General features: G+C 43.0%; 2 protein-coding genes across 2 annotated transcripts in view; both read right to left on the reverse strand.

Annotated features, from left to right (window-relative positions):
• rims1b (regulating synaptic membrane exocytosis 1b) overlaps positions 1 to 18,258 on the reverse strand; it is a 58,607-nt gene extending 40,349 nt beyond the window's left edge. The window contains exons 1-11 of the mRNA XM_080760190.1: positions 17,432 to 18,258; positions 10,405 to 10,445; positions 9,830 to 9,943; positions 9,116 to 9,215; positions 8,670 to 8,793; positions 7,993 to 8,039; positions 7,671 to 7,786; positions 5,627 to 5,757; positions 5,340 to 5,511; positions 4,192 to 4,345; positions 911 to 1,064 (exon numbers count right to left, since the gene is read on the reverse strand). Of these exons, the coding sequence (XP_080616316.1) occupies positions 911 to 1,064; positions 4,192 to 4,345; positions 5,340 to 5,511; positions 5,627 to 5,757; positions 7,671 to 7,786; positions 7,993 to 8,039; positions 8,670 to 8,793; positions 9,116 to 9,215; positions 9,830 to 9,943; positions 10,405 to 10,445; positions 17,432 to 18,248 (1,970 nt within the window). The 5' untranslated portion in view covers positions 18,249 to 18,258. The remainder of the gene's footprint in view (positions 1 to 910; positions 1,065 to 4,191; positions 4,346 to 5,339; positions 5,512 to 5,626; positions 5,758 to 7,670; positions 7,787 to 7,992; positions 8,040 to 8,669; positions 8,794 to 9,115; positions 9,216 to 9,829; positions 9,944 to 10,404; positions 10,446 to 17,431) is intronic.
• A 392-nt stretch (positions 18,259 to 18,650) lies between these two features.
• The window catches only part of LOC308312386 (regulating synaptic membrane exocytosis protein 1-like), a gene marked incomplete at both ends in the record, with an annotated part of 39,504 nt that continues 32,114 nt past the window's right edge, over positions 18,651 to 26,040 (reverse strand). The window contains one exon of the mRNA XM_080758990.1: positions 18,651 to 18,953. Coding sequence (XP_080615116.1) covers positions 18,651 to 18,953 — 303 coding nt within the window. The remainder of the gene's footprint in view (positions 18,954 to 26,040) is intronic.

Genomic DNA, 26,040 nt, shown 5'->3' on the forward strand with positions numbered 1-26,040 from the left:
CCAACCAAACCATTTCAGACTAATAACCAAGTCAACACCATTCCACATTAAACAGAGATTCTAGCTCAAGCACACTTGAAGTTGGGCCTGTCAATGGCCCAACTTCGTGGAATGAACTCCAATGTTCTTTAAAACTGAGCCCCCTGCGATCCTTCGGTCAGTTCACAGGAATGCTCCAGAACATTTTTCACCGTGATTGCTCCTGCTTCAATTGATCTATTTTTCTGATGGTTGTTCTGTATAAAGTTCCTTTGTAATTTATCCTGATTTATAATGTTGTTTCATGTATTGTTTTTTTACTGTATTTTGTGTATTGTAACCTCGGCTACATTGAAAATGAGGGCTTGCCCTCAACTGTATTTCCGAGTATAAATAAAGGTGATGATGATGATGATACAGCATTATTTTAACAGGGTTAGGGTTTTGATTAGATACTATATGAAAGCAGCCTTCATTAATGTGAACACAGTATGCACATACAGTGCATTCATTCCATTGACTTCAGCATGCAATGGAATGCAATGCAATCTTAATTATTTTATCAGTATCAACACAGCGTTTGTGTGATTCAAGATTCTACATGTTTATCGAGTTACGTCTGGCCAGACGATCAGAGATACTGATATGTCTGGTGACGTCTGAATTCAATGGATGGGCTAAAACAAAGCTGTCTGTAATTTTGGTATCAGTATCAGGGTTGGTTTTCTAAGCAGTGAATAGTGAATCGAAACCTTGTATCTCCATATTTAAACGTTGAAGTTGAAGTTGAGACGAATAAACGTGTGTGTGTGTGTTTGTGTGTGTGTGTGTGTGTGTGTGTGCGAGCGTGTGTGTGTGTGTGTGTGTGTGTGTGTGTGTGTGCGTGCGTGCGTGAGTGTGTCTCATGGGATGGGATGATGACGACACCAACCTCTGCATGGGGACGTGGGCGGGCCTGGAGCGGGAGCGGCACGAGTCCTCTCTGTGCGGGGACACGGAGCGGGAGCGAAGCTGGGCGGCCCGCTCCTGCTCTGGGACAGCCAGCGTGCTGCTGCGCTCTCTCTCCCTGGAGTTACGCTCTGCATCTACGCACCCACACATAGGTCACGCACGCACGCACGCACACACACACACACACACACACACACACACACACACACAAAAAGCACGCACACAAAAGCACACACATACACACACACAAGCACGCACACATGCATGCACACATGCAGGTACAGTATTAGTTGTTGTGTGTGCTTCACTACGGGTGTGTGCCAGTTGTGAGCAGTGGTGGAGAGTAATAACTATTTACTCAAGTACTGTACTGAAGTACAGTTTCGAGGCACTTTTACTTTACTGTGGCATTCCAATTGGCTTATACTTTAAACTTCTACTGCACTACATCTCAGAGGCAAGTTTTGCACTTTTGTACTTTACTATGTTTATCTGACGACTTTTGTTGCTATTGTTACGTTTCAGATTTAGATTATCTAATCAAATTATGAATAAAAAATAATTATAAAACATTTAAAATAGCAGATGAGCTTTAAGATCAGCTATTTATAAAATAGAGCTAAGTGATTAATAATTTGTAATTATTGTCCAACAACAAGATATATATATGATTCTGAAATAGACATTCTGCATTATGAGTACCTTTTCTACTCTATGCCTACTTTTATGCTACTTTTGACTACAGGACTTTTACTTGATCAACATATTTTTACTTTGTGGAATGACTACTTTTACTTAAGTAAAACATTAGTACTTTGTCCACCACTGGCCAGTTAGTTGTTCATGCTAGTGGTGCAGTGCCAGGGCTAACAGTGTGCCAGTGTAGATGCCAGCCAACACCTGCTGCATTCTCTGTTCAACTGTGGAACATCACTACAGGATGTTTTACACAAGCAAATATTCAGCCAGATTATGGGCTAGATATATGCTAGCTATCTAGAAATGCTAGCCCAGGTAGCTGACTATTTCCACATAATGGTGTCCATTAGACCTATAGGTCAAAAGATGATTTATTTTTATTGTAATGGATCGCCAAATTGTTTTGGTTTACTGCATCAGGACAATTTCTGAGTCACAGGTATAGCTTTGCTGTCACATACAGAAAAGTGTTAATTTTAGACTACCTGGCATTCATTGTCATTTGACCCAGGCCAGGACACTGTTGAACTGAAAGCAATCAGAGGATAGCACTAGCACGGGCTAGCACCAAAAGCAGTGATAGCAGTGTCCTTCAAGTAGCCCTACAACAATTTCTTTCTTGTTTTCTTTTCCTTTTTACCCCGTTTTTGCCCCAATTTAGTCGCTATGCCGATTAATTCCTCCTCGCACACATTTGTGTGTTGTCACTGCTCTTGTGTCCTAGACTGACTCACCTGTCAGTAAGGAGCCCCCACCGGGAGGACGTAGAGCCTCCGTCCTACTCCTCCCGCACAACACTCCCTTCTGAAAGGGCCAGCCACGCCCGTAGGAGCATGTGTATAAATCCCCCCCCCCCCCCCCCCCTCGCGCCCCTTGCAATGCTGGGCAAAGCCAGATGCCCCACGATGGATAAGAACCCCCAGCCACTGCGGTGGTTACTTTCCTACCACGCCAACAGGGCGCTCAGCAAGTCATTTCTATCTATGGTATGGCATGCAGGATAATAGCACGAGAGCTGAGCCCGATTTATACTCCACCGCAATACAATGGCGTTGAGCACCTAAAATAGCAGATTTAGAAGCTCTGCTAATACACCTGCCATTTCGGGCTCATGGTGGTGCGACGGACTATAAATGAAGCGTTTCTAGTGGAATGGCAGTGGGTTTTCTACAGTCTACCATGCACATAGACACTGTGTGCTTCCAGTGCTTCTACTGTATACATCACTGTTTGTCAATGTCTGGCCGGGGGCCCACCAGGGGTCCAAATGGGACACGTTACGGGTCTGTAACTCTGAAGGTCATTGCACGCCAGAAGCGAAGCGAATCAACAATATACGAAAATGCGTCGCGATCGTTTCGCATCAAACCTTTGGGTTTGGTGATGCCTCCATTCATGCAGGTTTTATGAATGTATTCCTGCCAAAAAAAAACATTATTATGCCACTTCACTGCCTTGTTATAATGGCGCTCAGTGTGCACGTAACTCATAGCACAAACAGCACTCTAAATTAGTTTAGTGTGTACAGACCTTGCGATTGGACAAATAGAACTTTAGGAACCCCCAATCTACACTGAAATCCTCACTCCGAGAGTTTGTACGATCTCAGAGTCACAGACCTGCAAGGGTCCATTTGGACCCCCTGGTGGGCCCAGGACCCGACGTTGAGAACCCAGCACGGCATACAACTCTACTATTTGTGCAGCCCAGCAGAGGAGGAGAAAGAGCATGGACACTTATAGGGTGAGTGACCACCAGGGGTGTAAGTATACTATACACACAGCAGCACACAATTTGAATTCAGTCCAATATGGCAGCTTTTCGATGACTAGCAGCAAAACCCTGTTGTGGATTTAGCTGACACAGCAGCATACAGTTGTTTCACAAGATTAATTGTTTTAAATTGGGTGTGTAATTTATCACAAGCGGTGTGAGGTATGATGTTGAGTCCAGGAAGAGGTTGGAAGGATAGAGAGAAACAGTATGTGTGTGAGTGCGTGCGTGCGTGCGTGCGCGTGCGTGTGTGTGTGTGTGTGTGTGTGTGTGCGTGCAGGTGTGCGTGCGTGCATGTGTGTGCTGCCTGTACTTTCTCAACCAGTGCTGGGCACCTACTAAAAGGTGATGTTCAATAGCCACGCCCCCCACCCACCTTTTGTCTCTACTGTTAAAGCATCATCAAACTCAGTATCAATGATGCGATGCGACCCTGCTCAATGACAACCACACGCGTGCACACACACACACACACACACACACACACACACACACACACACACACACACACAGACCAGTGTAGATGGTGAGGTTGAGGGGTTCTGCTGGGGACTGAACTTACACAGGGAGATAAGAAAGTTTAATAAGGCATAGCGGAGAATTTGTCTGTAATGAGGTCTCCGTAAACAAGCACATAAACCTGCACACACACACACACACACACACTCACACACGTCACACACACGCGCGCACACACACACACACACACACACACACACACACACACACACACACACACACACACACGTACACACACAAGTGTGTGCACGTGTGCGCGCACAAACATACTCTGTAGTTTCTTGCTGGGGCTGTCTGCGTGCACGTGTCTGCGTGGGAGGTACGGCGAGGGCTGGGGCAGAGGTAGAGAGGACACATCATGGGTCTGGAGCTTATACCAGTGAGGAATGTCGTCCAGCAAGGCAGTCTCCAACTCGATGAGGATCTGACAGAAAGAGAAAAATCACACTCACATGTGAAGTGAGGGGCGCCAGTATGCGATTGTGAAAAACAAAACCAGTCAATACGGCATATTGTAGCGCAAACGTTGATCACTCTCTGCTTATTTCTGATCGTCTGCACCTTTGTTAAATTGACGCACACACATACACACTCCTCTCTCTCTCTATCGCTCTAATTAATTAGTCTCATGTCGCCCACCATCCTGCTGGGAGCTGCCTATGTCATAGAAACCATAGGTGGACACCAGGCTAGCTGGACAGTGACACTCACACACCACACACGCACGCATGCACGCACGCACGCACGCACGCACACACGTACACACACACACGTACACACACCTCAGCTGTGCTGAACTGAAGTGACTGGAGTCACATGAATATGACTGAAGACATGATAATGTTTACTGTGTTTATGGTAAGCTAAGCTTACATTTCATATCAAACACCATATAGTGAAAACTCCTGTAACTGTAACCAACTGTAATTTTTTTTTTTAATTAGAATCGCAATTCGTTTTTTTTTGCCACCCCTAATATTTAGTCTTAATTTGAGTCATCATAGCTCCGTTTTTATTTAGTTTTCACTTAGTTTTTGTCAGTGAAATAAAGGTAGTCGACGAATTTTTTTCGTCATAGTTTCAGTCGACAAACTCAACACCATAGACATATAAAGGTAGATGCCCTTTTCGGCTCTGGCATGTTCTCAAGGGAGGGCAAGAAATTCCTGAGATTCCTTGCGAAGCATGAGTGTGCGTCACAGAGAGCATGTTCGGGTCTGATAAGTCCCGGAAAAGCTGTGATTGGCCAGTAGTCACTTGAGTGGAAGCGTGACGTAGTGTGCCGTACACTCTTCCAGTGTAAATTATTCCGCGAGTTCCGCCCTCCCGTCAACACACATCGCTCCAACGAACTGCAGCAGCCAATGAGGCATACATTTTTTTTATATCTATGCTCAACACTGCTACGGTCTCCCTACCTCCCCCAGGAAGTGGCTCTCCTCCTCCTGCACCCTGGGCTGGTCCCAGACAGTGATCTCCAACATGCGCTCTCTGAAGTCACGGCGGTGCACGTGGGAGTAAAGGAAGGTCTGGTTCCACTTGGGTTCCATGCTTTTCTTCACCGTCTTGGTCCGTCGCTTGCTCTTATCACTAGGACAGAGGACACGTATACTTTAACCACAGAAAACAGTTGTCATTATCCCAATTAAAACTGTAAGATAAGAAAAAATACATTGTTTGGTCGATAAACCACCACCAGTCCTACCTCCGGTCAGGCAGGAAATACATCTTGACATAGGGGTTGCGTGGTCGGCCGTCTGTTCGCGGAGGCAGGTCTATGGCTTGAAGGACATTGACGATAAGCTGATGGCCCACTTTATCGTACCACAGCTTCACCTGCACAGCATACTGCATGTATTAATACACATGAAGAGGTACTTTATCGTACCACAGCTTCACCTGCACAGCATACTGCATGTATTAATACACATGAAGAGGTACTTTATCGTACCACAGCTTCACCTGCACAGCATACTGCATGTATTAATACACATGAAGAGGTACTTTATCGTACCACAGCTTCACCTGCACAGCATACTGCATGTATTAATACACATGAAGAGGTACTTTATCGTACCACAGCTTCACCTGCACAGCATACTGCATGTATTAATACACATGAAGAGGTACTTTATCGTACCACAGCTTCACCTGCACAGCATACTGCATGTATTAATACACATGAAGAGGTACTTTATCGTACCACAGCTTCACCTGCACAGCATACTGCATGTATTAATACACATGAAGAGGTACTTTATCGTACCACAGCTTCACCTGCACAGCATACTGCATGTATTAATACACATGAAGAGGTACTTTATCGTACCACAGCTTCACCTGCACAGCATACTGCATGTATTAATACACACATGAAGATATTCATTAATCTATCCACCCATCATCTGTCCATGCCTCTCTGTGTGTCCTTCCACCTGGGCATGTACTGTACCACCCATGACATCTAGACTTATAACAGAATTAATCAATAGGTGCTTTTCGGACCGCTACCACTGTACATGATATACAGTTAGTTTTTTTATCTCTAAACTTTTATCCCATGACTTTGTAACCCATTTTTTCACCCAGTGTCAATTATCTAATGTAATCCTGGGCGCTACACATCCTCTGCCGGGGGGGGCAGAGCACACCTGAGGAGTCCAAGCTGCTTATTTTTTTATTTTATTTTTTATGTTCTTTTGTGGCTTTCACCTTTTTTTATGGAGGGACAGACATTATACAGGCTGACAGGAAATGGGGAGAGAGATGGGGGGAAGACATGCAATAAAGGCCGTCGGGATCGGGGGTCGAGGCCCAAGCTGCTTCTTTTCACCTGACAGGGGAGAGTTTCCCCGGCCGGACGTAGCGCGTGGAAGGAACACGTTTTTCCGACCATTTCCTTTCCCCTCCATCAGGCGCCCCGGCTGGCCAGGGGGAGGTAGTTTAGAGACCAGGATTACTGCATGTTTTTGTGATGGTACCTACCCTAGGGGACGCTGGGAGAACATGCAAACTCCACACAGAAAGGCCCTTTTGCCAACACCGCCTCGGGTATGGGCACTGATGACGCGGAGGAGGGAGCACGCCCCCAGTGCCCACAGCGGGAATCGATGCTAGGACCTTCTGCCTGTGAGGCTACAGCACTACCGACTGTGCCACCGTGAGTGACCCCCACGATATACAGTTTGTTTAAATCTCCATTATTGCAAGGGTTTTGGCCACTATGTTGCTGTAGCGCCGGAAGGGGTCTGATGAGATTTAAGTCACAATTTTGGAGAACAGCACTCAATGGACAGAGCGTCAGAGACACGGGGGATGTGGATAGACTTTCACATGATCTCATCAATGGCAGTTTATTGTCAGGTGGGGGGTTTCTCAATTTTTTGGGGCCATTGTCACTTGCTCCCCAAGCGGGAATCGAACCCATGACCCTTTACATAATAGTCAGTTACATTGACCACTAGGCCCTTCCCTATAATGGTAGTTATTGTCTAATGTGGAAACATGGATACAAAGTCATGGACAACATATTTTACCGTGCTCTGTGTGCATATCGCTCTGTGTGTGAAATAACACAAACATTACTGTAGAAAGCCCCAAGACAGACTTAACCACTTCGACTTTCTAAGTATTTAAAAGTTGTGGCTTTAGGGCATTAATTGACGGGGAAACACATAAAAAGTGGAAATATGAAGATACAAGGTTGCTGCCCGACCGCTACAATTATGCTTCCTGAAGGAAGTACTCACAGAGAGCTGACCAGGCAGTACCAGGGGGAGGTCTCTGAGCGTTCCAGGGCTGGTAGGGGACATCACTGATATAGAGGGACGCTCCATCTTCTGAGACTCAAAAGAACTGGAGCCCGCTGAAGGGAGTATTGGGTTACAAGATATGAAACAGTATATATGCATGCGTTGTGCATGGAGAAAGCAACTACAGTACCAATTTCTCACAAAAGCACACTGACTCAAGAGTCAAGACAACCACTAATACTACTGAACAAATATAAGATACAAATAGGAAGACACATGTGCACTACTACCAATAAAAGAAACCATGATGCACACTCACTAGATTCTAAAGGAGGGTGGGATGATTCTGGAATTCTTGGGATGTCTCTGTGAAATTGGTAAAAAAAAAAAAAAAAAAGTTGAATCACAGAAATCAAGACAGAACTCACATGATATAATACTATATGATATAATCATCACAGATGATGCATTTGAACATACTAGCATTGTGCACAACAAGCACACAGAATACATTGACAATTTGACTATAATTGATACATGACGATGACGAGCATGTGTCAACTAATGCATGCAGTCGGCATGGAATCAGGATACAGGGGGAACAAGCAGGAAAAAGCATCCATGTTCAAATATCAAACAGAACAAACGGATAGTTCAGGGTAAGAGCATGACAGGGTCTATCTTAAGCTTCATTTATACTCTGCCACACAAGGTGTCCGGCATAGTGAGCTTGTGGGCACAGCATATGTTTTCTCTTGGATCCTTGGAAGGCTAGGATTTCAGGTGAGGCATCGGGGCAAGGGGCTCCACCCATAAAATCAATACTACTTACGGATGTGCTCTATAAACTTTTCTTAATACGTTTTTGGATATAATTCGGTGGAAAGAGCTTTTAGACAAAGGAAGGAGACATATTGAAAGTGTCCATGAGCGAAAGCAAATAGCATCACATGTACTATCAAGCAAATGATTACACACTATTTAGAGTACTCTTACCCTATAGGTCTAGAAACAACAATCTCCACTTGGGGCTCAGCCTTGGATTCCAGAATTATGTTGTACACTTCTTTCTTGGTTGCTCCGGGCAACGACTTCCCATTCCACTGCAGTACCTCGTCACCTGAAACCAAGATGGCAGAGTGATTGTGACGCCCAGAATAACCTCTGCTCACCACACAGCTGCTATTAAATGCTAAAATGGTAGCATATAACAGCAGTATCGTAAGAGGTAAATAAACAAGCTTCCTTTTGAATGAATTGATCAAAAAAGTAATGTGAAGCTCGACTGCATGACATTTTTTATTTATTTATACATATTTTTTAATATCAATATTATATAATCAGAAAAATGGTGCCCACAGCTTGAGAATCACTGATGTACTGTAGATTATTATTCATCATCACTTAATTCATTTAGGGATCCTTGGTCCCAAGCAGCGTACCTGCTCGTAAATGTCCCACAACATCTGCCAAGCTGCCTTTCTTGACTTTGGTGATGAAGGCCCCTAATCTTCCTGTCTCTGTCATCTTCCCTCCCACCACCTGGAAATGAAAATAAACGGCCACAGGGTGTAAGCGCTGCAGTGCAGATACATTACTGTTGAACGTAGGAAAGTAGAACACGTGGCTGGCGTATACATTAACACTTTTTACACAAATCTGGAAAACGATGTCTTTTGTAATCACATTAGTCTGCTTAGGTGCTAGACTAAAGCAAACCACCAGTGTTATTTCATGTCAAGGATCCCAAAAACAATATAATGTATTAGGCCATGGACTCCTATTTGAAAGGTTTCTGTGCAAAAGAGAAGATTTTTCTCAAGATTTGTCAAGATCTTTTGAAAGATTTTTCAAAAAAGAATGATTTAAAAAAACTCCTTTTTCTGGGGAACCCCTGGGCCTCCGTCAAGGACATCTGGGGGTCGTAATAATGGGTGCAGCCACACTGGAGGCATTGACATGCCAATATCTGCCATTGAGCCCAATTGTAAATTTCTCAAATTTGAAAGCACTATATTTCTAAAACTATGAAACATTTCAAAGATTCCTTTTCAGTCAAACATGTCCACCGTAAGATGAACCTAAGTAGGTTTGAATGGGGTTTCTAGCTAAAGCTATTTCACCCGGGCCTGGAACAGAACAGCGCCTCAACTTGCCTTCAGCCCCAGCAGGGAGCCTGCAGCCTCCCGGGGCATGGCAGATCTCTTGCTCAGAGTGATGCGTCCGATTAAATGATCACCTTCCTTCGACGGCTGCCACGTGACTGGATGCTGCCAGTGGGGGGAGGAATAATGTCCAGTTATTGTTTTGGTTTTTTTGTGAATGGATTTTTGAACATACCATAATGTGATACGGTACAAGTAGGCCTATAATAAAGTGCTGTCATAAATGTAAAGTTATATTATTGTTGCTGATGTCATTGTTAACTTATTGCTTCTGTTATTGATTCTGCACAAAACATCCGTGATACGGATACATTTGGGTATACATTGTGCTTTGCATCATACACTTGAATTGCACGTAGGCTTACTGCACTTTGCATTAGAGTTACACTAAGAGAAAAGCCTGGATGGGCCAAACAAAACAAAGAAATCTGATTCACATACAATAATCTGCAATATAAACAATGAATGAATGACTACAGTATATATGATGATATGATGATATACTGTAATGATGATATGCCTGTGTGTGCATGAGTTTGTGCATCTGTCATTCTTGTGAAACTTACATGCCACACGGTAGGATCTAGTGGATAGCAGTCCCAGTCACCTGAAGCGAGAGATAAATGTAATAAGTAAACTAAGTGATTAAAGGCTAGACTTACAGGTTAAGTACTAAAATGGAGAAGGTCAAAGTTTACAGTAAGAGAAAAACATTTACTAGAGAGTATCAAATAGGAAGTACCTGGACATGAGTGAAAGAATTAACCACATTAAACCTGGCGTGCCAATTTTGTCATAACTGTCATAACTGGAAAAGAAAACATTTTTGTCAACGTTTTCTGAAACGATGAAAACTGCACTTCAACAAGCTTCATGCATTGCAATGTGCCCTGTTTCAGAGCTTGTAGATTGTACTAATTGTCATAACGAACTAGAGCTTAAATGGTTAAAGAATGAAAACGTGCATAAGAGAGAGAGAGACAGGTAGAGAGTGAGACGGAAAGAGACAAAGAGAAACAGTACATGTAAACTTCTTTCACAGTGAAACTATATTAACGCAATCCAAGTTGGCCTGTCCAACACAGGAGAGAAGGCGTGGACAGAGATGTTGCACTCTCATTAACACCAACAGATGGTCTAGGTGAGTAGAAGAGGTGACTGGACAAACATCAGAGCAGAGCAGCCCTAGATCCTCATGTCCACTGTTCTACCACACAGGACTCTCATTGCCAGAATAGATCAGATAGCCAGGGTTCTATTTGCGGTGCCTTGCTTGTTGCAATGTGAACGTTAAAGTAAATTATTAACCATATAAGCATTCATTTATAATACGCGTTTAAGAGTAAGAGTTTTATTAGTGTATAGCTGTCCCAGTTATGGGGATGCTGTAATATTAAATTTTGCTTATTTTTCTGAAAATGCATAGGCCTATTGTAAATTGTATTTTTGTTTTGGGCAACAAACTGTATATTTTGGTATTTGTATGGTGTACTGTATGTATGGTGAGATAGTGCCATCTACTGTGCTCTGCATTTGTGATCTGTTTCATGGGCACTGGCAGGTTGAATTAGGCTCACCTAAGCAGCTAATCACCTCATTTCAATCACCTGTTGGGTTTGGGCATGTTTGGGCAGAACAAACAGAGCAGAGGTGAAGAGAGTAGCTCTTTCATGTCAGAGAGTCTCCACAAAAGATAAGAAAGAAAATGATATAAAAAAGAACAAGAACTTAACTGAACTCCTAAAAGTCTGTGCAGAAGGCGCATACGGTATGTTCCCAGTTTTTTTGTTTTGTGTCTGTAAAAGTTATATTGTCATTCTATCGTGTATTTGTTTGTGTTTGTTTGAAATGTGGACATTTCATTGTGAGAATATGGACAATTCATGGACATTTAAAAAGACAGCATGACTGACTGACAAGGACATATTTCATGTGTTTATTACATTACAGGACAACTGTTCGCCCCCACCTCTATATCCTGATAATCCCCTTCCGATTAACTTCGGCCCCAACCTGTATATGTTGTTTTAAATAATTATTGTTATATCAATTGTTGTTCCTGTGTTAAATTATTATTCATGTCATGTGTGAGTGTACAATTTACAATTTAGGCATTTAGCAGACGCTCTTAATCCAGAGCGATTTACATTAAGCAAGAACAAAAGCATTGGGAATACATCACATAAAAGCATTTATCATGAAACATGCGTAAGCTAAGAAAGTAACAGTGGAATATCTATATAATGAAACTATACATATAAACTATACATATATACTACTGTGCTATACATATGTACTATGGCGTGCTATGACTATATACAATGCAATTCTAGTGCTGTCTGCATAACATGCTATAAGTCTGTATCAAATGCTATCTAAGTCTACAGAAATGCTATCTAAGGGGGTAGGGTAAGTGCTATGGGCCATGATGGAGTCTGAAAAGGTGTACAGTATATGGGACCTGAATGTATGGGACCCAAACTAGTCAGGCTCTTACTTGGACCCACCGAACCCACCTCACCCCTGCCCACTTTGACAGGCTGGAATGGCTTAGGGTCGACGACAGAGTCCAGCATCTTGCAATGGGTCTGGTCCACAAGACCCCCCTCTACTTTTCCCCCTCACTGTATAATTATGTTTCTTTTCACCTCCTTTATGATGAATTCCTGTTCTGTTCTTTGACTATATAGAAGTGTCTATTTGTACGTCTCTAAATGTTTTGATTAATTGAACAAGGTGGACCCTCTTGTAAACAAGTGTAATGCTTAATTGGGTCGTCCACTCACAGTTAACAGTCTTTGTATTGAGTTTGTGCTTGAAATGTACTGTAATTCTGCAAACTGTTAATAAATAATTCTGCAAACTGTTAATAAATATGTCAATCAATCAAAGAATGGAAACAAGACTGCAAGGTCTTTCTTCGGTGAAATCCTTTTTGGACAAAATGCCTGGCTGTACATTGTGCTGTTTGCATTTATGTTGTCTAATAAAATATTTAAAAAAAACTGTAGCCTATATACCGGTAAATAAAAAAAAAAATATTTAACAAAGTCAATTTCTTTCCAACAATTTCATCATCCAGCTTTCTCTGATTCCCCATTTTCTTGGAAAAGAGAGAGGAAACGAAAACAAAAAGCTAATAATTATATCTACCTCGGTTACATATTAACCTTACATTCTCTTTAAGTAGAAAACAAAAGTTGCAATTGATTAATACATTTATATTATTTAAGTTGTATATTTTTCATTTAGCCCTAATGTCTGTATTTATTCTGTTCACGTTGCTGTAGGGTAGCCTACATATAACTTACAATGTGTGAATCCTCTCGTTTACACTGCTATTGCGCATATAAAATAAACCCCTTTATGGAAAAAATAAATGCCTCGTATTGATCATTTTTTAAAGAGTCACATGGCAGATAAAAAGGCTGAGAATCACTGCAATAAATAAACCATTATGGTGCTACAGCGTGTAACACTAGGCAAAATGAGTATCGTTGCTGTCGGGTAGAAACCTTGTAACTACTGTAGTCCAAACAAAACAATAACAGTACGGTATGAAAATAGACTATCTATTCTACAAGCTCACAACGTCTCACATTACAAGTCGTTGTGAGCTTGTACTAGATCTATTTTCACCACTTTTGTGCATGATGAAGTAGGTGCTTAGGTGGAAATCTCCTACACCCGCTTCACACACTTTGTGGATATGGGCTAAGTACTGTATATACATGAGCTGAACCTCGCTGATATTTCGGACTGATATTTTGTAGGATAATGAACGGTGGCATGTCAGATGGCGGATCGACTAGTAATCGTATGTCTACCAGTGATACTTTTTTATGTTTTAATTTAATAGTTTTCGTTCCAACAGGTTGTTTCCTGAAATGTTTGTCTTTTTTGTCCCTTTCTTTTTTATTTTATTCTAATTTGGTGTTTACAGCACCTAGTTCTTGTTTTGTCCAGATTTGATGCTTCATTACTGTTTTAGTCACTTTCACCACTGTCTTTCTTGTAAATTGAAAGCTTTAAAAAATGATTTACAACAGAACATAAAATGTTGAAATATGGAGATACAAGGTCTCTGCCCGACAGCAACGCTATGAAACTATCGTGATGCTGATTATGAAATAAATCAATCAATAAATGCTTGAGTGGTGGTGATGGTTTTCCTGGTAATCTCTGATCTCAGGCTGCATAACTGCTGATGCTGCGGTTAGAACTGCTGAGCGGGCACGTCGACTTTTAGGAGATAAATACACAAGGAGTAGAAATCAAGACGGGTAAATCAAAATCAAAACTGTTCCTCTCACAGATCCATCAAATCCAAAGATGATTTGAACGTCTCAGATATAATCAAAATGCCAGTCTAGCATCAGGTTGTTCAGGTATTTTTACCAACCTGGTAAACGTCATCATTCAACGTTTAGTCAAGCCAAACCCATAAAACAGCCTAAGGCTTCGTACACACCTACACAACAAATGTTTGATCAAACCATGTGACTCCCATTGGAAAAATAAAAACCACCAAACATTTCTTGATTGGTGTTTGGTACGTGTGAATGAGGCCTTAGAGACTTTTCAGTGTGATGATGATGATGATGATGATAATAATGAATGGCATTTTATAGCGCTTTTTCCTCAAATCGTTTCACAATGGTTAATTCATTCATACACCTCCCAGTGTATGAATCGACTGTTCGGAACAGTCGACGCCAGTGTACTCACTTGCCACATCCACACACCAATGGTGGCAAGCTCATACCGACCGACTCATCATGATGATGATGATGACGATGACGACGACAGACACCTAACGACCCACTGATTAACGAGAACAATGCGAATACAGGTGTTGTTAGGACACGGAAAGATTTTGCAATACAATGTGTCACTGTCAGCTGCTGTCCAACAGATCCATTTAAATAAACACTGCAGATGTTGCTATGTTCTGGGGATTGCACTGCTTTACAGACACTTCATATACACAATATGCACAAACACACACATACTCTGTTACTAAACTATACCATGGGGAAATTGTTGCTGTCAGGCCGAAACATTGTTCTGAATTTCCCTCCAGGGATCAATAAAAAATGTCATGTCTTTATTATGTTAACCACATTATCCCTGGCGTCACTAGGCACGTTATAAATGGCATAGATTTGGCTAAGTGGTAAACTCATATAAGCGCATTTAAAAAGCAAATCTTCGTGACATTATGCCAATGTAAGTATGGAATAATAGTAAGTAGTAGACTGCTTTAATTTCAATATAATTGAATGAATCGTTGGTTGCTGTTAGAAGGACGTTTATAGTAGATCAAAATATTCACTCATTTTGTATTAGTCATCAAGAAAATCAGTCTCCCAAGAAAATAAATATATGCAAAGATCTATCTATCATAGTGGAGTAAGCTTATATAAAGTGAGGCAAAATGCTATACTTCTACATACAGTACCAGTCTTAAATAGATCCATCATTTCAAAAAGCCATTTTGCTAGCCCAAGCTCTGCTTGTTGAATTCAAGCTGGAAGGTACTCAAACTGGCACTGCCAACCTCCAAATCATATATTATATAACCTAGCATAAAGGTTTAACAGGCTCATTTCACCAGCTTGATTGCATCGATAAAGTTGTCTGTCTGCTGTACGTTCACTAAATATGTGAACATGGTGAACATGAATATGTATGTGGCTCATACACATATATGCTGTACACTATATTGCGCAACACGAATAAGTGTAAACTAAAAACATTTGTAAGAACTTTAAGTGGGGATGCACAACATGGTTTTATTTCACTTTCAAACATGTTTGGGGTCATTTTAACATCTACGTAGACTTTTGTCTGAACTATCTCCACAATGGAATCTCGGAATGTCGCTCTGTTAGCCATATAATCCCAATCGACAACATCTACCAAAATATCAGTCCCGATTTAAAGTAATCTGGATGAATATATCTCGAACAGTGTAAACCTAATTTATAATTTATACTCTATTATTGCTTTCTGATCCTTATCTTAGCCAAGATACAGCAGTGTATACTGTAGCTAGCAAACCCAGGGGTGAAACGCACCCGCAAACCATGCAGGTGAGGAGTTCAATACATGAGGTCATACCAGGGTCATACGCTAAAATGGAACACAGGACACTTGGCATCCCTAACCAGATTTTACCATATCTTGTGGCCACTAGTTGCCCAGTGCAGCTGTTTGTTTGAGTTACGCATAGCGAGCGAGCCACTGACCTAATTCCACAAATCTGATGGCCTAAATCAAAGGGACTTTCCAAATAAACAAGAGCTGTTCTCAGAGTCAGAGCAACAGGGTTATTAACCAATCCAAAAGGTGAGGATAACACATCATGTAATGATGACGGCTTTTACTACTCAATTGATCATTCCCTATGATCAGTTTTCAATGTCTGTTTATGAAATGTGTCCCTGTGAGCACCTTCTCAAAATCTGAGCATGTGCTTATACTTGGCCATGAAAAGGATACTGATTCTGGACATTTTATATGGTCAGTCATGTCTCTCCCCCATTCTTTTATTTCCGTTATTGAAACATTTGAGTGTTAAAGCTTAGACGGACGCTGTTAAGAGTGTAAATGGCACTCTCACTCTGTGTCTCATTGGTTGGCTATGGACAGTTCACTCTCACTCTGTGTCTCATTGGTTGGCTATGGACAGTTCACTCTCACTCTGTGTCTCATTGGTTGGCTATGGACAGTTCACCCTCACTCTGTGTCTCATTGGTTGGCTATGGACAGTTCACTCTCACTCTGTGTCTCATTGGTTGGCTATGGACAGTTCAGAAACCTGCCGACCAAGGACATCAACTTCATCATGGCGATTCCAAGCTATGTCTCTTCCTGGAAAGTTAGCATGCTGAAATTGAAGCCATTGTCCTTTTAACCCATTTTGGGCGGTGGTGTTAGCATTATGTTATGCTTTAGCTATTGAAAAATAGCAGATCTACAAGCTTGTAGGTCTGCTATTTTAGAAAAATCGAAGAACCACTGACATAGAAACATAGCTTTTTCAGAAAACCTTTTTAGAATCTGATCTCAGGTCAAAATGGGTTAATAATAAAGAAATAACTTTCAAATATTTTTTTTCTTTGTTTATATACTATTATTTTATTGTATGTTGGACTCATGTCCATTTTCAGACATTTCCTTTTTTCTTTTAAGAAAAGAAAATCTAAACCTATCACACAAAAATGTGGCGGCACTCCCTGTACTAACTCTGAGAACCCCCTAGGCCCAGGGGGTAAAGAAGACAAAAACTAACAATAGTTTTTGCCTTCTTCATGTTTTTTTTTTATGCCTTTATTGATAGTATCAAGTGAAGACTGAGGGAGAGAAAGGAAGGGGAGAGACACGCAGGAAAGGTCGTCATGAACGGGACTCGAACACGCGACGTGCTGTCAGGCCAGAGCCTATATGTGGCATGCGCCTGGACCACTAGGCCTACTTCATGTTTGAGTGAATTGTAAGTAATTGCGAAAACACACCTGGCAATTATAAAAAATATTGTGATTCTGAGTTTAGTTTAGCTCGTAGAGCAGGCACAGCTGTGTGACTGACCTTTCTCGCTGACACTCTCCATGTCCACGTCCTCACAGCTGGTGTACTCGGGCGTGGAGCCGCCCTCCTCCTCTGAGCTGCTGATGGACATCTGCCTCTTGTTGACACCGCGTTTGCTCTTGTAGGCCCGTGGAGGGGGCGGCCGCAAGGACTCCGACTGGTCCGAGCTCTGAGAGTCCTTCCGCAGCAGGTCGTCTCCACCCTTGTCCCTTGGTGTCCGGCCTATATTGGGCTCCAGGCGGCCCTTGTTTGTGCCCCTGTCCAGAGGCACTGGTTCCCCAGGGTGTGGGCCTGCTCTCGGGACTCCTCCGAGAGGCAGTGCACCCCCTCCACCCCCCACGGTCCTATCCACAGAGTAGGCCCGGTGGTTGTCCAAGATGGCCTTTCGGTCTCCCTCCCCGCCGCCTCCTCTCCTGGCCAGGCGGTTTTCAAGCACCTCCCCCGTGTTACCTCCTCCGTCTCCAGGCCCCAGTCCGACCTCGTTGATCGCCATGTCACTATGGCGACGTTCATGGCGGACCTTCGACACCTTGGCGTGCATGCGCATCTCCTGCTCCTCCTTCTGAGGCTTGACTGGGTAGCGCGCCAGGTTGGGGTCGCTACGGTAACGATTCTGGAACTCCTCCTCGCGGCGCTGGCGCTCCCTCTGCTCTCGTTCCCGCTCGTCGTCCTCTGGACGTCGCCGGCGCAAGACCTCTTCTCCGTCCTCATAGTCCTGAGAGTGGATCTTCTCCAGCCTCCGGCTGTCTCCCACCCGTCTCTCTCCTCGTTCTCCCGGGCACGGACGCTCTTCCAGGGACGAATGGCATGGCAGCATCCCTGAAGGCCTCCGGCCACCACCACGGCCGACATTGATCTTACCATTCTGCTCATGTAAAGACACAGGCCTTTTCCTGAAAAGAAGAGGAATTGAGAAGATGTCCAACAAGCAGTAGAAAAATCCAAAGCATTTATCCTATTGATTTTCATTTTGAATGAGATTACAGTGACAGTAGTGTACTGTACTAGTACTAATATAGTGTACTGTACTAACATTTTGACTGGAGTATTTCAATTTCCAATAGGTTACTATTACTTACTTCAGGCATTTGAAAATACCCAATCTACAAGTTCACAATGTGTTGCGATGTGACGCATGGTGACCATGTACACATCTGCTATGTTCAGTTTGAGTTGAACACTGAAAGTGCGTGTGTGAGATGTGTGCATTGGTGAGGCCTTACTTGTCTCGGGGGGGTTCGCTCCGGGAGCGTGAGCCAGGCATGATATCGGCCCCTTTAGCAGCGGTGACACCAGCAGGCGTTTGGGTTCCGTCTGGTGGCCCAGTGTTGGCGTTCGCACTGGAGGGAGGGGCCTGGGACCTAGAACGGAGGAGCCTCCTGTCCCGGGCGTCACCGCCCCCGGTCGGGTCGTTCAAGGCGGCACCCAGGCTCGCAGGCCGCACCCCTTGCCCCGAAAACCATTCTCCTGATTTGGTGAGGATCTCTTGTTGTTTACGGCACAGGTTGCATACCCACATTACCTGCAGAATTGAGGGGAGAAAAGCATTAGGCGAACTATGCGTTTCTTATAGGAAACATATTTTACAATAGACTAAGTGATTATAGGCATGCCTGTGTTTAAACATTTTGATAAAGTTTGTAATAAGTACTCAGATTATTTTATGACACCCCTAGGCCATGGGATGAAAAGAAAAGAAAGAAGAAAAGTAGCAATGCCACAATATAAAATCTGAGGGCGAGAAGCAATGTCGCCCTAAAGGGCGAGGTCGCCATATTGAGCGTGTCACGACTCGAGGCCATATATGGAGCGTATCACGAGGCGTCACTGACTGACTGATGCAGGTTTTCATAGTAAACTGCGAGTATACAGTCTCAATTACTCAATTAGTAAAAGTCCTGTATTCGAAATGATTGTACAAAATACAAATGATGTATTAGAAATACAAAAGTGTTAGCATCCAATTATACTTCAAGTTGTGTCATAAACATTACAAAGTATAACATATAAAAATGTAAATACTCAAGAAAAGTACCTCAGTATCAATTATACTTAGGTAGGCTACAGTAATTGAGTAAATGTATTCAGTTACTTTTCTGTTGTCTCCCAGACAAGTGACATGAGTTCCAAAAATAGCACGTTATCCTCCTGCATCCCCCCCCATTCAGGTTCCAGCTAATCAAATATTGAAGAGCACTTATGGAGGGCACTATTTTAGGTCCATTAACTATGGACAGACCTGGATTATAGTAGCACAGACAGACCCATTAATCCATTTGGTTCCATTTATACTCTCCTCTGAATCAAATTTACACTAGGGATTTTACCGTGTAGTCCAACACTGTTTTAGTCAAACCAACACAACCTGCGGGAAAGATTATGTTTTGAAACTATTTATGAACCTGAGCAAAATTCTGCTGAGACAGGACTATTTAGTATTGATAGAGTGCAGACTTTACAGTCTATACTGTCCACATGGACAGTATGTCCAGGATATAGAAGATTAACATAGGAGTACTGCATTATGAAATATGAAAGCTAACATTTTTTGCTAAGAAATGTACAGTACATCTCACAAAAATGTGTTGTATTTGTTCTTGGGGTATCATGCCTAATTTGCCTATACTGACATGCAACTGCAACATGGTGGCATATCCAGTCAGACCTCTTTAAAATATTAAGAAATGGAAACTCGATGCAGCCTTTAAAAAAAAAGAAGGGTACTTGTGCAGGCATGGCCGGATTCTGTGAAGTCTCTAAAATACTGACATAGCCTACAGCCTTACAATGATAATGGACAGTAGAAGTGACATATGGGTAAATGTTTTTGCACTGAGAATGAATAAAAGATTTTATCAGCTTGAACATTCCCAAACATCCTATACTCACATGAAGTCATCATAGCTACTGGAAATGATCTCCCTTTACCAGCACAAAAACTAGGTTTCTCTCCCACTGTATTTATAATCCCATTGGTATATGATTCACTGGCGGAAGAAATCCAGAACAGTGGGGAAAACACAGATGTCCCTTAATTGTATTCCTGTTCGAATCCTTTGATTTATAAAAAGAAGAAAAAAGAAAAAAAAAATACAATGCCATTTGGGAACAATAAAACATTACTCATTGGCGATCAGATTCTTAGCAGTCAGTTAGCAGTTAGCTTTAAGCGCGCCCAAGCACATTCATCATGGCCTGATTGAATCCCAGTTGGCGCATGTCCAGACAAATCTAAAGTAAATCAGCTGCGCACACAACTCACAGCTGTCGGGGCAGGCGCCCATGAGCTCTCTCTCTCTCTCTCTCTCCCTCTCTCTCTCTCACTTTTCCTCTCTCCTCCTCTTTACTCCAGCCTAGGGGCCACAGATTACTAGTGATCAGTAATCCTTTCAGCTTCTCACCATTATTCAACTCATCATCGGCTGGCAATATCAACTTCCAATACCTACGTAGCTCCTAACCCGCAAACCCTTTTTCAACTACTCCAAGGGAAAATGTGGTTAATTATCAGTGACTTTCCCACTAATTTAATATATAATGTATAACATAATTTAATGTATAACTCATTGTAGAACACTGAGGTATATGGCCCATAGTTTAAACCTGAGTTCCCATCTATGAACAATGAAATCTGTACCACCCTCTAATCATTCAACCATTGGAGCACAGATATACATTGTCCTGTGACTCCTGTCTGTATCCACTATCCAGCTGTGTCTGTTCTGCACAAACTACTGTATATGCAGATGGCCATGTTTAGGTTAGACTCCTTATAGTTCAAACTACTGTATATGCAGATGGCCATGTTTAGGTTAGACTCCTTATAGTTCAAACTACTGTATATGCAGATGGCCATGTTTAGGTTAGACTCCTTATAGTTCAAACTACTGTATATGCAGATGGCCATGTTTAGGTTAGACTCCTTATAGTTCAAACTACTGTATATGCAGATGGCCATGTTTAGGTTAGACTCCTTATAGTTCAAACTACTGTATATGCAGATGGCCATGTTTAGGTTAGACTCCTTATAGTTCAAACTACTGTATATGCAGATGGCCATGTTTAGGTTAGACTCCTTATAGTTCAAACTACTGTATATGCAGATGGCCATGTTTAGGTTAGACTCCTTATAGTTTCCGCCAATGCATAACTGTAATCCAAAGAGTTAATCCTTGAATAAGATCATACAGAAACATGCACACAAGACGTTAACGTCATATTTGATTTTGTAAAGCCAGCCTCTATGTATTACAGTATGTGCTTTACAGCCTACACGGGAGAGGAGGATGGAGACACAAACAATAATAAAACCTCTGTGTGCATGCACGCACACACACACACACACACACACACACACACACACACACACACACACACACACACACACACACACACACACACACACACACACACACACACACACACACACACACACACACACTAATCCAGAGCTGGAGTGATTATATGCTCGCTCAGTGTTCCTAGATAGCGTGACAAATATTGGAGTGTGTGTGTGTGTGTGTGTGTGTGTGTGTGTGTGTGTGTGCGTGTGTGCGTGCGCCATGTGTGTGACACATATACTAACAGTATAGTGGTTACTGCTGGAGCAGAGTGTGACGTCATAGCCATGGTTAAGACGGCCAATCAGCTCGCTCCCATCAGAAGCAGCCCACTCTGATGTCACCTTGAGTTCATCTCACTCTATCCTGTGGACTGCATTCACTGCCATGTCTCTGTGCATCCATGCGTGCATGCGTATGTAAGTGCGTGCATGCATGTGTATGTGTCTATGCAATCATGTGTTGACTGGAGTGAGCGCCGAAGAGCACAGATGGAAAAAAGAGGGGAAATAAATGTTTTCTTTTAATAATCCCCCCTCGGGCAAACCCCCTGAGGGTCTGATATCAATATTATTCTAATGATAGCATGGTCCCAGTAATCTTCAGTAAACAAATAAAATACAATCTGCCAAGTTGGTGACAGTATTTCCAGCCTGGCTTGGACATTGGCCAATATGGTTCATTAGCTCTCCTCTCCTCTCCTCTCCTCTCCTCTCCTCTAGCTATAAACTGACAAACAATGCTGACTTGAAAAATGAGGAAGCTACACAACTATCCTTCATCAAAGGGGGAAGGGGGTGGGGGTGCATCTTTCCCATACATCCTTTCCGCCACCTCTGCCTCCATCTGTTGACAAAGAGGGTGCATGGGGGCCTGTGCTGTAAAACCATGCACAGCCCTGCCAACAGCAGCATGCAAAAGCAGGCTATACAGCAGCAATAGCTTGTCATATTTAGCGGAGAATTCTGTGAACGTCAGCTTTTCCTTAAATGGGCAGAATGGAGTCTCATGGGTGGCATGAGACAACTGGGGGGAAACCAAGTTGGGGGCTTAAGTTAGATCTCCCCACTGACAGAATGACATATGAGGCAGTGTCGGACGTAAAGTGCCATAGTTCAGGGAAATGGTAAAATCCGGAATGGCGGGAAGAAAGACGACCACAATAGATATAATGCTCAATTGCTTCTAATACTGAAGTAGATCAACTCTGCAAGGACACCCAAGGCATTCTGCACAGTTGTTGTTTAGAATAAAGAGAGAGCTTTCAGCTTATAGTGAATTCATAATGCCTTCAAATAAGGTCTTGTGACATCTTTTTCTTCCTTCTTTTTTTGGGTTTCCTGACCTCAATTGCACCCAAAAACCTCAACTTTGGTTTGGGGTTTTCTGAATAATTAGCCTCAAAAAGTGGTCCACTGCGGACGGTGATGTCATCAGAATCAAGATCTGGATCTATCCATTTAAGAAAATGCATTTCAAACAATGAAAAGTATTAACACATTGATTGCCAGGTATATAACCAGTAAGACGCCGTGAGGGCGAGAAGCGACCTCGCCCTAAACCTAAAGGGTGAGGTCGTGTGCACGCATCCGCATGGGTGACGGCAGACTGCTGGGCGAGCACTGGCGCTTTGGCATGGGGGGTTAGATCAACATATGGAATTAATTCTGTACTGGCCATATAAGGAGCGTGTCTTGAGTGTACAGGGTTTGACGAGGTCAGATCAACATATGAAATGCCAGAACAAGGTGATGGACTGACGGCCATATATGGTGGTATGACGTGTCACAAGGTGTGACGAACTGACGGTCATATATGGTGGCATGACGGATCGATGGACGGACTGACAGGTTTTGCAGGTTTTCATAGTAATCTGCGACCTATGATCGCAATCAATGTGTTAATACTTTTCATTGTTTAAAATGCATTTTCTTAAATGTAAAATGAATGACAGCAGACTGCTGGGGTCTGACAGCAGACTGCGTGGAATGGGGTGTGAGATCAATATATCTGCCTGGGTGACAGCAGACCGCTGGACGAGCGCTGGTGCTTTGGCATGGGGGGTCAGATCAACATATGGAATGAATTCTGTACTGCCCATATATGGAGCGTGTCTTGAGTGTACAGGGTTTGATGAGGTCAGATCAACATATAGAATGTCAGAACAGGTCAGCTCCATATATGGAGATCTAAGGGTGGCAGCGGGGGCAATGTCTTCATTGATTGTACAGGGTTTGATGAGGGCCCAGGTAGGGCCAGGCCATAATCTTCGGGCCTGTTGAGAACTCTAGTTTTCGCCAGCTGCTAATAACTTTGGGGCAGAACCATCTAGAGTTTAGAGATGGACAGGTATCAGTCAAAAGGGAGACATCGAAGAGGAAGGTTGGATGGGGAAGGATCAACATATGAAATGTCAGAACAGGTCAGCTCCATATGCAGTATATGGAGATCTAAGGGTTTGAGGTTTGAGGTCAGTTGTAGAGTTGCTGGCCAATATTGATGAGATCAGGGATCTCTATATATGGGCTTAATATTGATGACAACACGTGATGTCACGGGGTATGACCATATATGGGGGCTTGACCAACCAAACAAACAACTGACGGGAAATGCACAATTCCATAGTAAATGCGATCTGTGGTCGCAATAATAATAATAACCAGTGTATTCTGGAGAGCTTTGTTATTGGTCAATGAGGCTCTATTATTACCGACATAGCCCTTACAAGAAGGCCACTCTGACTGTTGCATCACTATTGTTAGCTTCCAAAGTGCTTTTGTAATGTCTCCTGGCAGGCTGGTAAGCATAATGTTATCTGACTCAGGGATGGACTGGATAACTGCATTTGAGCGAGAAAGGAAATTAAACAAACAGACAAGGTGGAAAGGAAACAGAGCAGAGGATGAGGAGAGAAGAAAGGAGAAAGAGAGGATAGAGTATAGCTCTATTCAACCAGGACCAGTACTAAGAAACATAATGGAGATTATGCACAGCATAATAGTAAAATAAGAAAGTGCTGTGTTGGCTTAATGCAGAGGGTGAGAGGGTGTGTGTTTGTGTTTGTGTGTGTGTATGCGCGCTTGTGTGTGTGTGTGTGTGTGCATCCATCCATCCATCTTCAACCGCTTATCTGTAGTCGGGTCGCGGGGGCAACAGCTCCACCAGAGTGCTCCAGAGCAACATTAGTGACTTCCTCCTGGGGGATTCCCGAGACGTTCCAAGGCCATTGAGTCGATGTGTTTCCTCCAACTGCGCCTTGGTCTGCCCCAGGGTCTCCTCCCAGTGGGACGTGCATCGAGGACCTCCCTAGGGAGACACCCGAGAGGCATCCTAACCAGATGCCCGAACCACCTAAGCTGGCTCCTTTCCAGGCGAAGGAGCAGCGGTTCTACTCAGAGTCTCCCTCGTGTGACTGAACTTCTCACCCTATCTGTGTGCATGCAAGCAAGACTTAACTTGTGCTTACCAACATATCAGTATGAAAACAAATTTTTCATGGTTTGTAAAGAAAGACATTACATATTTTTTATATTAAAGTTATATTATCATTATAATGATGAATGATGAATTATACTTAGTGCTTTGCCAATTATTTGGGGGCCCCAAACACACAGGATGAGAATCAGTGATCGAGGTCTTAGCACGATTCATTTCCATTTACGCCCTGTAATCATGAATATGCAGGGCCCAGATGATCACTTAATATTATCATGTTTTTATGATCAGTGTTGACCTTTTAGCCACGAGAAGATGAGTGCACATTGAAACAATGCCAGGAACAAGGCAGCCAATGCCTTTCAGTATGCTAACATCATTATGTCGCGTGTTTGTCTGTGCGTGAGTGCGTGCGTGTGTACGTGCATGCGTGCGTGTAGCAGAGTGGCTCAGAGCCTCATCCTGATGGCCTCAAAAGTCTAATATCTCCCCCGGTCCATGTATCCTTTGGTCTAGTGGTTAAGGTATTGGACTTTCACACAGGAGACCTGAGGTCGAATCCCAGGCGTTACACATGCATGTTTGTGTGTACTTGTATAACTATACTTGTGAGGGCTTTTCTTTGCATGCGTGCGCCTGCGTTAGGCCGTTAGTTGCTCTCCACTAGGAGGCAGCACTCATCTAGGAGACAGATGGCTAGTGCCAGTCTCTGTAGCCATCTGGAGATGACATTAAACAGACACAAACAAAACCTCAGCCATTAACAAGCATCAGGAACTCCAGCAGCACCAGCTTAACTGAACTATACTTTATGTCAAATGCTGTCATTATTAA

Source organism: Protomyctophum bolini, assembly GCF_963924005.1.
Source record: "Protomyctophum bolini genome assembly, chromosome: 3".
Taxonomy (NCBI): domain Eukaryota; kingdom Metazoa; phylum Chordata; class Actinopteri; order Myctophiformes; family Myctophidae; genus Protomyctophum; species Protomyctophum bolini.